This window comes from Cephus cinctus, unplaced genomic scaffold (genome assembly GCF_000341935.2).
Source record: "Cephus cinctus unplaced genomic scaffold, Ccin1 Ccin1_scaffold0029, whole genome shotgun sequence".
Lineage (NCBI taxonomy): Eukaryota > Metazoa > Arthropoda > Insecta > Hymenoptera > Cephidae > Cephus > Cephus cinctus.
In genome coordinates this window covers 172,779-185,327 of record NW_014332776.1, presented here as the reverse complement: position 1 = coordinate 185,327, position 12,549 = coordinate 172,779, and the positions used below count along the sequence as shown (strand labels likewise).

Below are 12,549 nucleotides of genomic sequence, written 5' to 3'. Positions count from 1 at the left end.
CTACCTCCTTATATTTTTGGCATCCCCCCTCTCGCGAAGTCGAAGAAAAAGTTGGAAAATAGGAAACAAAGAATATTAGCACGATTACCGGAACCTGCAAGATTTTTCAAGCCGCGAATTTTTAAAGGAGTCTAAAAGGGTCGATATATATATATATATATACACACTATATAAAAAAAGATATCCTGAGAGTATCCGTGAGGGTTGAAGGTCCTAGGGGGTTTGAATAGGTAAGGGTATATACCAAGGGATTGTTATTTTCTACCCTAGAAACAGGGGTGCAGATCTCATTGTCCATTCGACCGAAGAGAAACGGTTGAAAATGATTTTCTGTGAATTTCTCAACCGTACAAATCAATGAAATTCAATAGAAAATTCAAGAAACAATCTGATCGAATCGATCGACTAGTATCGATCGATAATCTCCATTCCAGCGAGGAGTTTCGCATAATCAGCCAATTCGAATTTGCAATGTAAATCGTACCTAACGTCGAAGGCTGCTCGAGATCTCAGTAAGGCGCGTAAATGAGAAAGACTAATCAGTGGATACCGACAGTGCACGTTCAGCCTGTAAAGGACGCTGCGCCGCGATTACCCTTATCTTATAATTAGTATACTTGCTCGGTAATTACGATTAGACCAAGATAAGGGAACAAACCTCCCCTTAGTTAGCTAATATCGAACCTCGTTATACACCGATGTGCAATTTATTATTTATAATTGCAGACAATTTTTTGCGGATCCGACCTAACCTACGGGCATCGACCAATTAACATTTAATTAACGGATAAATAATTACAATCAATCGATACGATCGGTCGATTAAGAAATTCACTTATGTAAAGTCAATGTTATCCGGGTATGGCTGGTAGAAAAATGTTTTGAATAAAAAATAAATACTATCGTCGGAATCCAGCAAAGCCCAACTCGACTCGGGTAAAAATATTTTCTGACGTCACGTGACAGACAGCCATACTGTTTCTCGAGTGGGATTTCACCTACAGCGACGTATGAGTGATGATGACTAATGTACGCGCAAGCAATTTACATCGCGTTTCCTCGCAAGGAGAGATATCCGTCTCTCTTGACTCCCTTCCATCCACCCTTAGCATCCTCAACGTCCTGAACCATCCTCAGGCCCTTATATCCAGCATCCCTTACGTTACTTTCGCACGTGAACCCTTAGCTAGCTGAACGGGACTCTCGAGTCGGGCTGTCTACGTATGGGAACCTGTCAAGCTGACGTTTTACCAAATTGCCATTGTTTTTATCCGGGGGGAAAGGTACCCCCTGTATAAATAACGTAGTATATATCTGGAGCGTGTCAACTGTTTAAAATTCACTGTATTGCATATGTATATGAAAATCTCGGTTAAGGTTTTAATATACATATTTTGAGTAATTATGAAATTCGACGAGAATTTTGAAAAAATTCTTATATATGCACGCTGGACTTGGTATTGGGAATTTTATTAAAAATTTCTTCGTTGTTTGTGTAATTAAGTCATTAACGTTTGTTAAATTTATTAATAGGATACACCATGCGTTTACGTATGTGCCACATACTGCTGAGTATACCTATGTTATATGCTAAACGTGATCGCCTATTGGTGTTCAAACGATAATGGTTAACGGCAGTGCCGTCACGACAAAACGTTAGTAAACAGTGACGGCGATTTATGTAAATGTGTATCATGCGGGCCGTTAGCATCGATTCAACAGTCAGAACGGCCACCCTTGGTAAGTCTGCCACTGAAAGTGATGATGATAAAATAGCATTACCCCGATACTGGAGAACGTATGCATTTATACGTATATGGATACCCGTATACGGGTATCGGGAAAATCCTTTTGAAGAATTTCGAGGAACAATATGACACGCGAATGGATATTTGGTAAATGATAAACGTTTGGATTTTGGAAATTCTGAGATAAACATTTATCCAGAAACTCCAGCTGCGAGACTACTGTTTTGACAGGACCAACCGGGACGGCTAACGAAAAGCAAATGTCAGACAGACCTCTCTGGGCTGTCCTGTAACCTCCCCCCCCCCCTCTATTCCGTAAAGTACTGCCCTCCTGGACCAATCATTTTCACGCAAGGATTGGACACTTGTTACCCGCTTATACATATGGTAGCATGGAACTCTATAATTCGTGAATCTTAAAACCAAATTCGAAAAGATATATCACCGTTTACCCCTCGCGAGAAAAACGCAAAAAAGTCGATATTTGCTTGCCGGAGCCTTAATCGTCGATACTCGATGTTCGGAAGGACGGCTAAAATTCTAATATGAAACTCCCGTTTGCAATAACCGGCGATACTGACGTCACATCCAATCGGGCGACCCGGGAAAAATGTCACAGCTCACTGCCACAGCTTCGGGGTCCAGTCTTCATCGGGTGATGATCTTCATCCGGACTTTTTTGTTGAGACGTATAAGCGACCAACGTGGATCAGACCTCAGGTCAAGGTAGCTCCTTCAGCTTCCTTCTTCGGTAACATAGATGCTCCCTTCACGGGACATCGGTGCCGGTACGACAGAGGAGCCTGATGGTCCATGGCGATTTCATCCTCGTTGCCGACCCCCTACTCAATTCGGGAGTCCTCGGCGAGGGGGTGGAGGCGTCTGTTGGTCTCGACTGTCCTCCACGTTCCCTGACGTAACGAAATGTGCCTTTTCTTGAAATTATGTGGAGACCAGTCAACGTTGTGGTCGGTTACGAAGCAGATGAAATGTTTGTACAATTAAAATTAGCCTGATTATCGATAGATCTAATAATCTGGACCCTGGAGTTCTTGGCGGGTGTTTCCCTTTATACGACAATACGGAACGGTACTACGTCCCGCATGCTGGAGTCGGCAGTAATCAATTCCAAATGTTGTGATGTAAAATTACTTAACAATTATGCACAATTGTTTTTCAATTGTTTTTGATAAAATTTTATGAAAATTAGGATTTTGGGATTTAAAAAAAAAATCAAATTGAATAGTTTGATATTTTGTAAATAAAAAAATTCATATTTACTGGCGACAATGCACATATGCAGTCTTCCAATGGAAACGGATGTTGAATGATTTAAAAAAATATTGATTATTGAATTTCAATATACGAATGATTTATTAGACTGAAATGAAGAAATATGGAGAACGAAAGGTTAAATAACCTGTTAAAATTTTTTTTCAGAACATATTCACTCGTATTCTAACGATTTATACAGGGTGTTTCGAGAGTTTGTCATTTTTTACGACTTGTGACGCATTGATCAGCGACTTGGAGGGGGTGATGTTATATATCAATGTTTTGGGGGTTGCTCCGAGCGGGAAGAAGAAAAGTGGGAGGGAAGGCGTCAAAGATGAACGATAGAGTGCCTTAAGAAGAAATCATCCCTTAGAGGCGTTCGGCGCCGTAACGGCGCTACCGACGTCTCGACGTCGAGACGCGAAACTGCCCATTTCAATAATGAAAAATAATCGCTGAGAATTTCGCGTCTATCCACCCATTTTTGTTACATCATCGACCCCTATCCCGAAGACAAATAGTGAAAAAGAAACAAAAGCGTTGAAAGTTAAATTAAGAAAAATTCAAAGATAAATCAATTTGCCATAATTATTTACCAAATTTGTACCGATGTCCCTGAAGCAAGTTAAAATTTACAGTGAAGCTACTTTTTTCACAAATTTTTTTAGTCAAAATCCTAGCGCATCCCCAGAAAAAAAAAATACGAATTTTATCAACGAAAACCTTTATCCGCAAGTCGTACGTCAGGATTCTTGAAACTGCGTTAGAAAACTTATGGGAACCCGATATCGCAATTCCCATTCGCACTGTTTCTAACGCTACGATTCTTTTCCGCCACGTTCCTACAGTCTGCACTGGCAGTTGCCACAGCAGCGTATCTACCGGATCAAAAAGCTCTCATACCGATAATACACAAAGGGCGACTACGAGCTACGGTAAAACGCATTGTAAAATAAAAATAATGTCAACGGCAATAACAGCTATGTTGGTACTAAAAAACAGCACGTATCCCGGGTAAACGTTATATCCATAGGATTTCCAGGATGCGACTGTAAGGATGCGAGGAAGCATTAAAGAAATACAGAACCTACATAGTTATAGGTTGGGTAGAAGATTTTCCTCAGACATTTTATTTATGGCCCTGCACTTTTTGTCCTGCTCCAAGCGCAGAGGTTAAGCGCCGTTGGAGTGGGAAGGAAGGAACCCAACAAAAAAAAAACGAACAAAGGATACAGCATAGACAAAACAAGTTGAAAAGTCTGAACGAAGTCGAACTTCCATTCGCTCTTATAGGTTAGGTCGCCGGGACGGATGAAAGTAGAAACAATGCCAATTCGGCGTAGAGACGTACCTGCGTCTAACGCTTCCTCGAACATTGAGCCTTTTAATGGATTCGAAACGGCACTTGAACGGCGACTCGGCTATTTAGAAACAGTCGATAATCGAGTCGAGTCCCTCGATACTGAACACAGCTAACCGTGAGCAATGCAACCAAGCGGCGCTTTACTGCGCACCTATTCGATAACCGTCCTGCACTGTCATTGGCCACAGCGGACAGTCAACCGATCGCTTATTGGCTACCATAATTTAAATTCTCTAAATCGCTCGAATAACGCCAAAAGCATTGGTACGGATGTCCGAGTAAATATTACAATTTTAATTAAAAATTGTTCGAAAACCCAAAGGGAAACGTTGTATGATTTTATTGAAAAATTTTCGATGCAGTTTTCAAAGCTTCTGGTTACTGAACGAAAAAAAATTGTTTGAATCAAAGTGACGTATACAAAGTGTAGAAACACCGGTATAGGGGCGGATATCCATTGACTGTCGCTAACGACGTAAAAATAAACATGGGAAATAGGCGGTATTAAAAAACAGGAACAAAGAGCTGTGGGGTCCGTGCAGATTGTACACAAACGGGTGTATAGGCATCGGATCCGTCGGGGACGTAGTAAGCGCGAACCGTTAGGGTGCCTTTCCCCAGGAGGGATAGGAGATATATTGCACAGAAGCGCGTGAACTGCCTCTTCCATTTTCAAAAATGCCCGCCAAGGAAATAATACGGATGCACGCTGCAGCCCATATGCGGATCCATATATCCCGGTGGTGTCGAAGCTGCGAAATGCAGTATTTACGTTTCCACTTTGTTCGAAGCTTCGCATGACGTACGTGAGTATCAATGAAAAGAGAGTAAATGAAAAATGTCTGAATAACGAATGGAGCTTTGGATGATGAAACTAATCACGTCTTACTAAACCGTTCTAATAATCCCAGGACCAGTACAAGTATAATGACTAACGACTGAGCCACATTAGGGTTCTGGATACCCGGTGCATTGTGGTCTACTACCACGTCGCTGATAGGTACATAACTTTGCACTCAACCCTTTGGTATTATTGTACAGCCATAGGAATCCCTGTAAGCCTGTACCGAATTCGCATAAACCCCGTACGATGCCGTCATATTGCCTAATTAAAAATAATGTACCGATACCAAAAAATCTTGAACATAAAAAGCACGCCAAATTTTAATTAATGTCAAAGACCATTAAAAAAACTTTTTTTTCATTTTATACTCTGTGTAATTAAATCTTGGTCAAACTCCCTATAAAAGGCGTATGAGACCATCGAGATGAACTTTTTAATAAATTATGGCACTGCCAACCCATATTAGAAAAAAAAGGACCACGTACAAAATTAATGTTTTATACGATGGTATACGTGAGCGGTAGTCGATTCAAGGGAATCCTCAAATTTAAAGCGAAATCCACAGTGGCATCCCATGAAATCGTATCTCCACCCATACCTCGTATCTCCACTCGGCATACAACGCATCCCCCATTTACCCCCAGAGTATAGGTACGCACGGCTTTTTATCAGAGGGAGCACTCTGGGCTCCCTTTAATTAATGGCAAAACGCGGAGTCCAACGATGGGTCATGTAGACCCACAATTATTCTGGAAGTCCGTAGAACGAAGCGCCGGAAAATAAAGGCAAATGAACGCACCGACATTACTGACCCACCGGAACGAACCCTTAACTCTTTGTCACGTTCAACCCCTTTGCATCCCTTGCCGCCTTTATTAACTCCCAGTGACATTGATAACAATTATTTTGAAATTCCGAAACAAATAAAAGCAATAAAAATAAATAATCAAAATTTTTTATAAACAACCCCTTTATCATTTTACATCAATCTATCGCAAATAGTACTGTCTCTCATCTCGATTCGTAGTTCTTATCCGAAATTTTTAACGCGACCCTTCAATCCCTAATTCTTCACAGCTGACAACGAGACGTGCACTGGCGTACGAGCACTCCCAAATAATGATCACGCACTATGGTGCATTTCGGGAAAAGCAATTTTGGTCGCATCTGGGTCGCAGGAAAAAAATTGCATGGGACGAAAACGGCCGGTAATACGAAAGCGCTGCCAGCAGGGTCGTTACGCACCCGATCATAAACGCAAAGCATATGGGTATCGAGAGCCTGCATAGATCACAGAGGATTATCCTGGTTCCTGGACCATCCCCAAACGCCACTGGATGCACGCTAATTGCTACAGAGACACGAGAGTGCTTCCAATTCAGCATCCACCCCTTTGGATAGCGCCCTTGTGGCCCTGGGCTTGCGTGTCTCTCTTGGTCCCGCATCATCTCCTCTCTCTCTCTCTCTCTCCCTTTCACACTCCCAAAAGCTTCGTTGCCGGTGAAAGTGTCAGTGAAAGCCAGAGATGCGATACCGTGAAGGTACAAACGTGCGAACGTGTCTCGATTCCAAATTCACGGCTTACGTCGACCTTGGACCCACGTTGGAATCTGATGTCGTATCTATAGACTGAAAATTTGACTTTCAGATACAGATTCAATGAAGGTCGGACTTTACTACGGGGAGAATAAAGTACCTTATCCTTTAATACTGTTGGATAATCCAGATATATTTACACTGACAGTGTGTCTATATATTTGTAACGCTATATATGTTTGTCCTTTCATTTTTGGATTCTTGTCCGAAAATAATGCTAGGATGATGTTCAACGTCATTGTCCACCCTTTGAAGGATTTTCCAAACTGAAAGAGCAGTTTCAAACTAAAAAAAGCGTTCTCGACTTACTTTCTTTTTTACAGCAATATTCAAGCCCACAATCACCCTCGATAAGCAAGGAGACTAATGTATGCGCGGTCACACGCACTCACGCACGCACTGGCGCTGTCGTGTCGGCTCGAGTGTCAGATGCAACGAAACGGCTTTAAACTACGGGCCAGCCCAGACAATTTCTCGAGTTTTATAAAACGGATTTGTATAGCCGCAAGCCTCGAAAAACTTTTACGTGCCACCCCTCTACCAACCCCGTACAGTACGTCTACATAATTCCCATAGTGACGTAAAGATTGCCTAAAAATCCATAATAAAATTTTGGGCAATATAAAAAATAATTTACAAATTTTTCTCGATATTTCTCAACAAAATTTAACCGTCAAAAACTTATAAATTTTTTTTCCAAAAAATCTCAACATCGTTCATAAGTTAAAACTTTATACGTTCGTCATACACGTCTGTTCTTTATCTTTTTCGTGAAATCTATCCAAGAATAAGACACCCTCCAATGGGCATGGGTTTTCAATAAATGCCCTCCCTCGCCCCTCCCAGCATTGTGACTGCAAGAAGATAGATAAGGTATGCGCCGAGGGGTTGAAGCTTGAAGGAAGATCGTCGACAGGCTTTTGGGTGACGGGGCTGGATCGCATATTAAATTGTTCAGCTCGCGCAATGTCGCCTCAGCAACCTTCCCAAAGAAGAACCCTCACACCCCAGGCCACCCAATACGTAGACTTACGCATACCCTCGAAAGGTACCTTCGTATATTGGCAACTTGTTAATATACTTTAATAGTAAAGGCGCATGGACGCCGGCGTACTCGCGCGACGCCGAAGAATCGATCAGACGAGAGAACAATGCGTGGCTGAAAGCCGAACTTCGACTACGTCCTTTCTCCTTGTCATTATAACGTCTGCTCGAGGACGTCGCTAAATTCCTGTCATTATCGTTATATTTCCTTTCTTCGCTATTTGCATTCCCTTTTATTACACTTTGCTCCGACTTCGACGGGATTTTCTAAACTTAAAGACATCTGGGATACCGTACGATCACTATATGTATATATATATTGTATATCCCAATATGAAATACGTAATAGGCCAATTACATTTCTTTCAAATAAATTCAAGTATTTACCTTCTATGCACTGTCGTCGACATTGAATATAAGAAATAATAAAATAATCTATATACATATAATATATATTTAATGACTGACTGATAATCTTATCAGTTTATTATATATCCTTATTGCGTCTAGTGATATATATGTATATCTATATATAAGCAATGTGTTTGATTTATAATGAATATAATAAATATCGGAGCTGGATAGGAGACTCAGATCTTGTCTAAGAAAATCCATTGAGGGTCTTGCCACCCCATGTACTACCAGACACCATAGCCATGTAGAAGGTTCACGGGTGCACCGGCATAGCCAAGGGGTCGTGCCAAAGTTCGTCGCTCGTCTCCAGTCTAGACGGCGATAGTACATAGGCCCAAGAGTAGGTAGGTAGGTAGGTAGGTAGGTACCTACTACCTACTAGAAGTACGGTGCTGTGTGCTGTAGGTATGCGCTGTGTTAAGAACCCGACTATCGGGTACGCAGGACACGGTCGTGGATGGATGTTCTTAACCTCCCTTGAGCGCGGAGCTTTCCTCCATGGCAAAAAGGAAAGTCCGCAGAAACGTATGCCGGGCTTACGAGCTGTTCACTTAGTGAGACTCTTATCAATAATTGATCGAGGATCTAATGAAACTTAATTAGCGTCAGGTTTGGTTTTGCAAGAGAAAACACTAGAGTGTAAATATATACATTAGATGATTAATAAGTACGATATAGTAATTTTAAGATTTAATATGAAAATTATAATTAAAAAAAGATTATGATTAATGAACAAATTTTTTCTCAGTTTTCAGTCCGTTAGTCAAATGTCTTTCGGAAATGACGTTTTTCTATGTTTCCCGATGTATGATGCAATATTTTTATTAAATACATGTTAAATTTATTGACATATCACTCACTCGGTCCGGTAGAAAAGAATCTTCGTGAAAATTCATCGTTGGTAACTATTAATAGAACTTTTTGATGTCATCACTTCCCGTCGCCGCACACTTCCTGTCCATTCATTTTCAAAGCTTCATCTTTGCCGAGTTCTTCCGCCAAAATTCATTTCCGTACAATTTCACCTGTACCATAGAAAGCCGTATCAGCAGAGCTAACGTCTCTGATGAAAAAAAAGGGACTGAAGAAAGAGAGAAAAAAGGAGAACGTAATATCCTGCGGACGAAATCAGTAGTGTCTGTGCGAGCGCCATTATCCAGAATGGGATTGGCCACTATCACGTAAAACGGGAGCCGACGCGATTATAGGCACCCGCGCAATCTCGTTTCCCGAATACATCGAATAAATTCATAAGTTCGATTGGTCCCTAATATCCTTTACCGCTAATCCACCTTCTATGGCCATTTAAAACTGATTAGGATCACATAGCACCTTTTCGAAAGGATCCTACATTAAAGGATACTTTTTAAACAGACACTGATAACGCGCAAGATAACTGCGGAATTTAGAAAAATTAAATAGTCAAGAGAACCTTAATTAAATCAGCAATAAGTTAAAAAGATATAACAGCTAAATAGTAACAAGCCTAATAACAATAAATTACATAGCATAAATCATGACCTATAAAAAGATAGTTCTTACAAAGAAACAATACCAACCTCGTTTACGCGAATGCTTGAAGAAAAAGTAACCGTACGGGTACCCGATACGAGTTTGCCATAAATACCAAGATTTCGTAATAACACTCAGTTTCCGAAGCTCGTAAAGTAAGCACAGGGTAGGTGGTGGTTATCGACAATAGCAATTACCGCCTCGAAGAGAGATTAACAACCCTTGCCTTTGTTTCGATAGAGAAAGAAATTGTCCGTTATGGGTTTTACACAGCCATTTCTAAGATCGCGATCACGTCGTTAAACAATATAACAACAGAGCAACGTATGTACGTAGATTCACAATTAATTCAATATCAACTACTAAACGTTAAATATTAAATAAAAATTATCAAAAGCAATTCATATATTTATTGTCGATATTAATACCATGAATATTCAAGAATCGCCATAGACTTACGTATTACAATAGAAGAGAGAGTGAAGGAAGATATGCTTCTCTACCCATGTGACACTGCGGGCATGATGCGCATGCGCAAAACATTGTACAAGGGTAAACGAGCGAGTGAGTCAGATCCAGTGTATATCCCGTAGTGGATTGGTTCTCCCTAGACTGTCGTCAGTCTCTCGGCGTCCACGAGCCGTGGATCACCTCTGTGTATTCGGTGCACGGTGCGTCGCACAGAACGAAAAAGCATTAGGCAAACGCGCTGTGAGGACTGACGAAGCAAATAAGTTTAAAAGACATTGCGTATAGTCGTGGGGATACGTGGTCCACGTAAAGGGTGTGGTATTTCCAAGGGACAATTAACAAAAACATAACTATCACATGATGCTCGATCTGGAACAGGAAACTGTTCCTCAGGAAAATTTATTGTAGCATATCTTTTGGAGGTTAAGTTGGCGGCATTTTTACTTGTTCACGATACACATGCAGTCCCAAATTATTTATCTTACCGGTCTTTTATTTTCTAGTCGTATCTGTCTAACCTTAATGTCCATCCTTGTACGTTCCTTGTGATTTACTTTGTGCTCGTACAATCGTGTGTAATATTATTACTACACCTTCCTCGAGTGCAACGGCAAGGATCAGAGCATTGACGTGACAAGCCGTTGGAAATAAAGTAGCACAGCGCTCGTTAAGCACGGGGTGTGAACATCTGTTTGTTTCTCTCGACTTTCATGGCATCTGGGCCGAAGATCGGCGGATACATAAATCAGAATTCTTCAGAGTCTGAATGCTCGGTGAACAAGAGTGCGAAGAGGCAATAGACGGAAGACAGTCTAACCTACCGGCTGAAATCCGGTCATGAGGTTTGAAGAATAAATGTTTGAAAAATTATATTTCCCGCCGTCAGCGTGGCAGACTTTTGTTTTATGAATTTCGCGCGTGCACGGGAGCTGTGTTCGTCGAGTGTATACAAAGGAGGAAAAGGGAGAGACGGAATTACAAATGGACTATTGATATTCGTATACAGAAAGGACAGTTTGGCAAGATCGTGAATAATAGACTGTACAGTGAAGGGAATCCCTGGTTGAAATCGCAAACTGTTATTATTCTCAGTAAACCGCAGCTGCAGCCACGAAAATAGGCGCAGCTGCATCGGACAGGCTCGCTCGAAGGTACGTGGGGATCTACCCCCGGCGATAACGGCTCGACTCGTCGTCGTTGAAGGGCGACGAAGGCCACCGAGCGAAACTAGTATAAGGGACAGATAGGCAGGCAGGGTGGCCGCACGAGTGCACTCTTGGGGAGCAGCAGGAGGGGTTTCCCCCCCGGCCCCCAAACCTCGAGGGGAATGTCACCCCGGCACCGTGGGAGCACCTCCTCGGCATACAAACCCACCCCCAGCCGCATCAAAGACTCACCATCTCATGGGCACCAACCTCACTAAACAGAGCAGGGTGAGTCTTTTTTTTTCGCTCCTCGACAATTCTACAATCCACTGCCAACAATTACTTACCGTTGCATTATCCTTGCCAAAAGTTTACAGCACGATACGGCTATACGTGTGCGTTGTTATGCTTCGGCTGACTGGTGCAAAATGATTTCCCGTGTCTGTCAGGAGCGACACGTGGCTCTGAAAACAATTTTTATTATTGTAGGCAGAATAAGTGATTATTTTATTAAAAACATTTTTCATAAGAATTATTATTAATTATTTATAGGATTTTGAGATTGTTTAGTAAACTAAACAATTTTTACAGTCAATACCAAAATGCTTGGCAATCCATTTTCTAGGGAGAATGACCCAGACCCAAGCGTATTACAGGAAGTTCTTGCGTAACGAGGCTACGTGAAATAAGATCCACATACGATCCTCCGAATCCGGCATAAGTCCCAACTTTTTTTATTCTCTCTCCCTTACTCCCTCTTTACAACAAACTGATGCAACTGCAAATGACGCAAGTGTGGGAACGACATTCAGACGCTGCTCCAGCTTCCACGTGATCTCGGTTAATTTTAGTCCCTCACGCTTTGTCCGTCATCCGGATGCGAGAGACGTGTCCAGATTGACACGTGCCCAGACACAGATAACTTCTCAACATCCCAAGTAACTACACTGGATGGCATAAGTTCACCTAAGTAAGTGAATTGATGTTATGACTAACCTAGATAAATTTGTGTCACCCAGTGTATCTACCGGAAACGAAATATGAGAAATGAAAACAAAAAATTGCGCTCAGCAGTATATCATCTTAAAAGTAAATGCCCATGTTTTTCATTTACAACCCTCTTATTTACCTACCCTT

General features: G+C 41.6%; 1 protein-coding gene and 1 long non-coding RNA gene across 19 annotated transcripts in view; one reads left to right on the top strand and one right to left on the bottom strand.

The window, feature by feature from the left end:
- Positions 1 to 12,549, top strand: part of LOC107267543 — a 148,842-nt gene that overhangs the window by 114,226 nt on the left and 22,067 nt on the right. Inside the window, exon 1 of one of the 17 annotated variants that reach the window (XM_015739497.2) lies at positions 10,368 to 11,700. The exons of the other annotated variants lie outside the window; for them this stretch is intronic. Within the exon in view, the coding sequence (XP_015594983.1) occupies positions 11,671 to 11,700 (30 nt within the window). The 5' untranslated portion in view covers positions 10,368 to 11,670. Of the gene's footprint in view, positions 1 to 10,367; positions 11,701 to 12,549 lie in introns of those variants that run through there. 17 annotated transcript variants of the gene reach the window in all.
- Positions 1 to 12,549, bottom strand: part of LOC107267661 — an 89,846-nt gene that overhangs the window by 67,496 nt on the left and 9,801 nt on the right. For both annotated transcript variants that reach the window (XR_003059753.1, XR_003059754.1), the window contains one exon: positions 11,760 to 11,876. This is a non-coding gene — a long non-coding RNA (uncharacterized LOC107267661). The remainder of the gene's footprint in view (positions 1 to 11,759; positions 11,877 to 12,549) is intronic.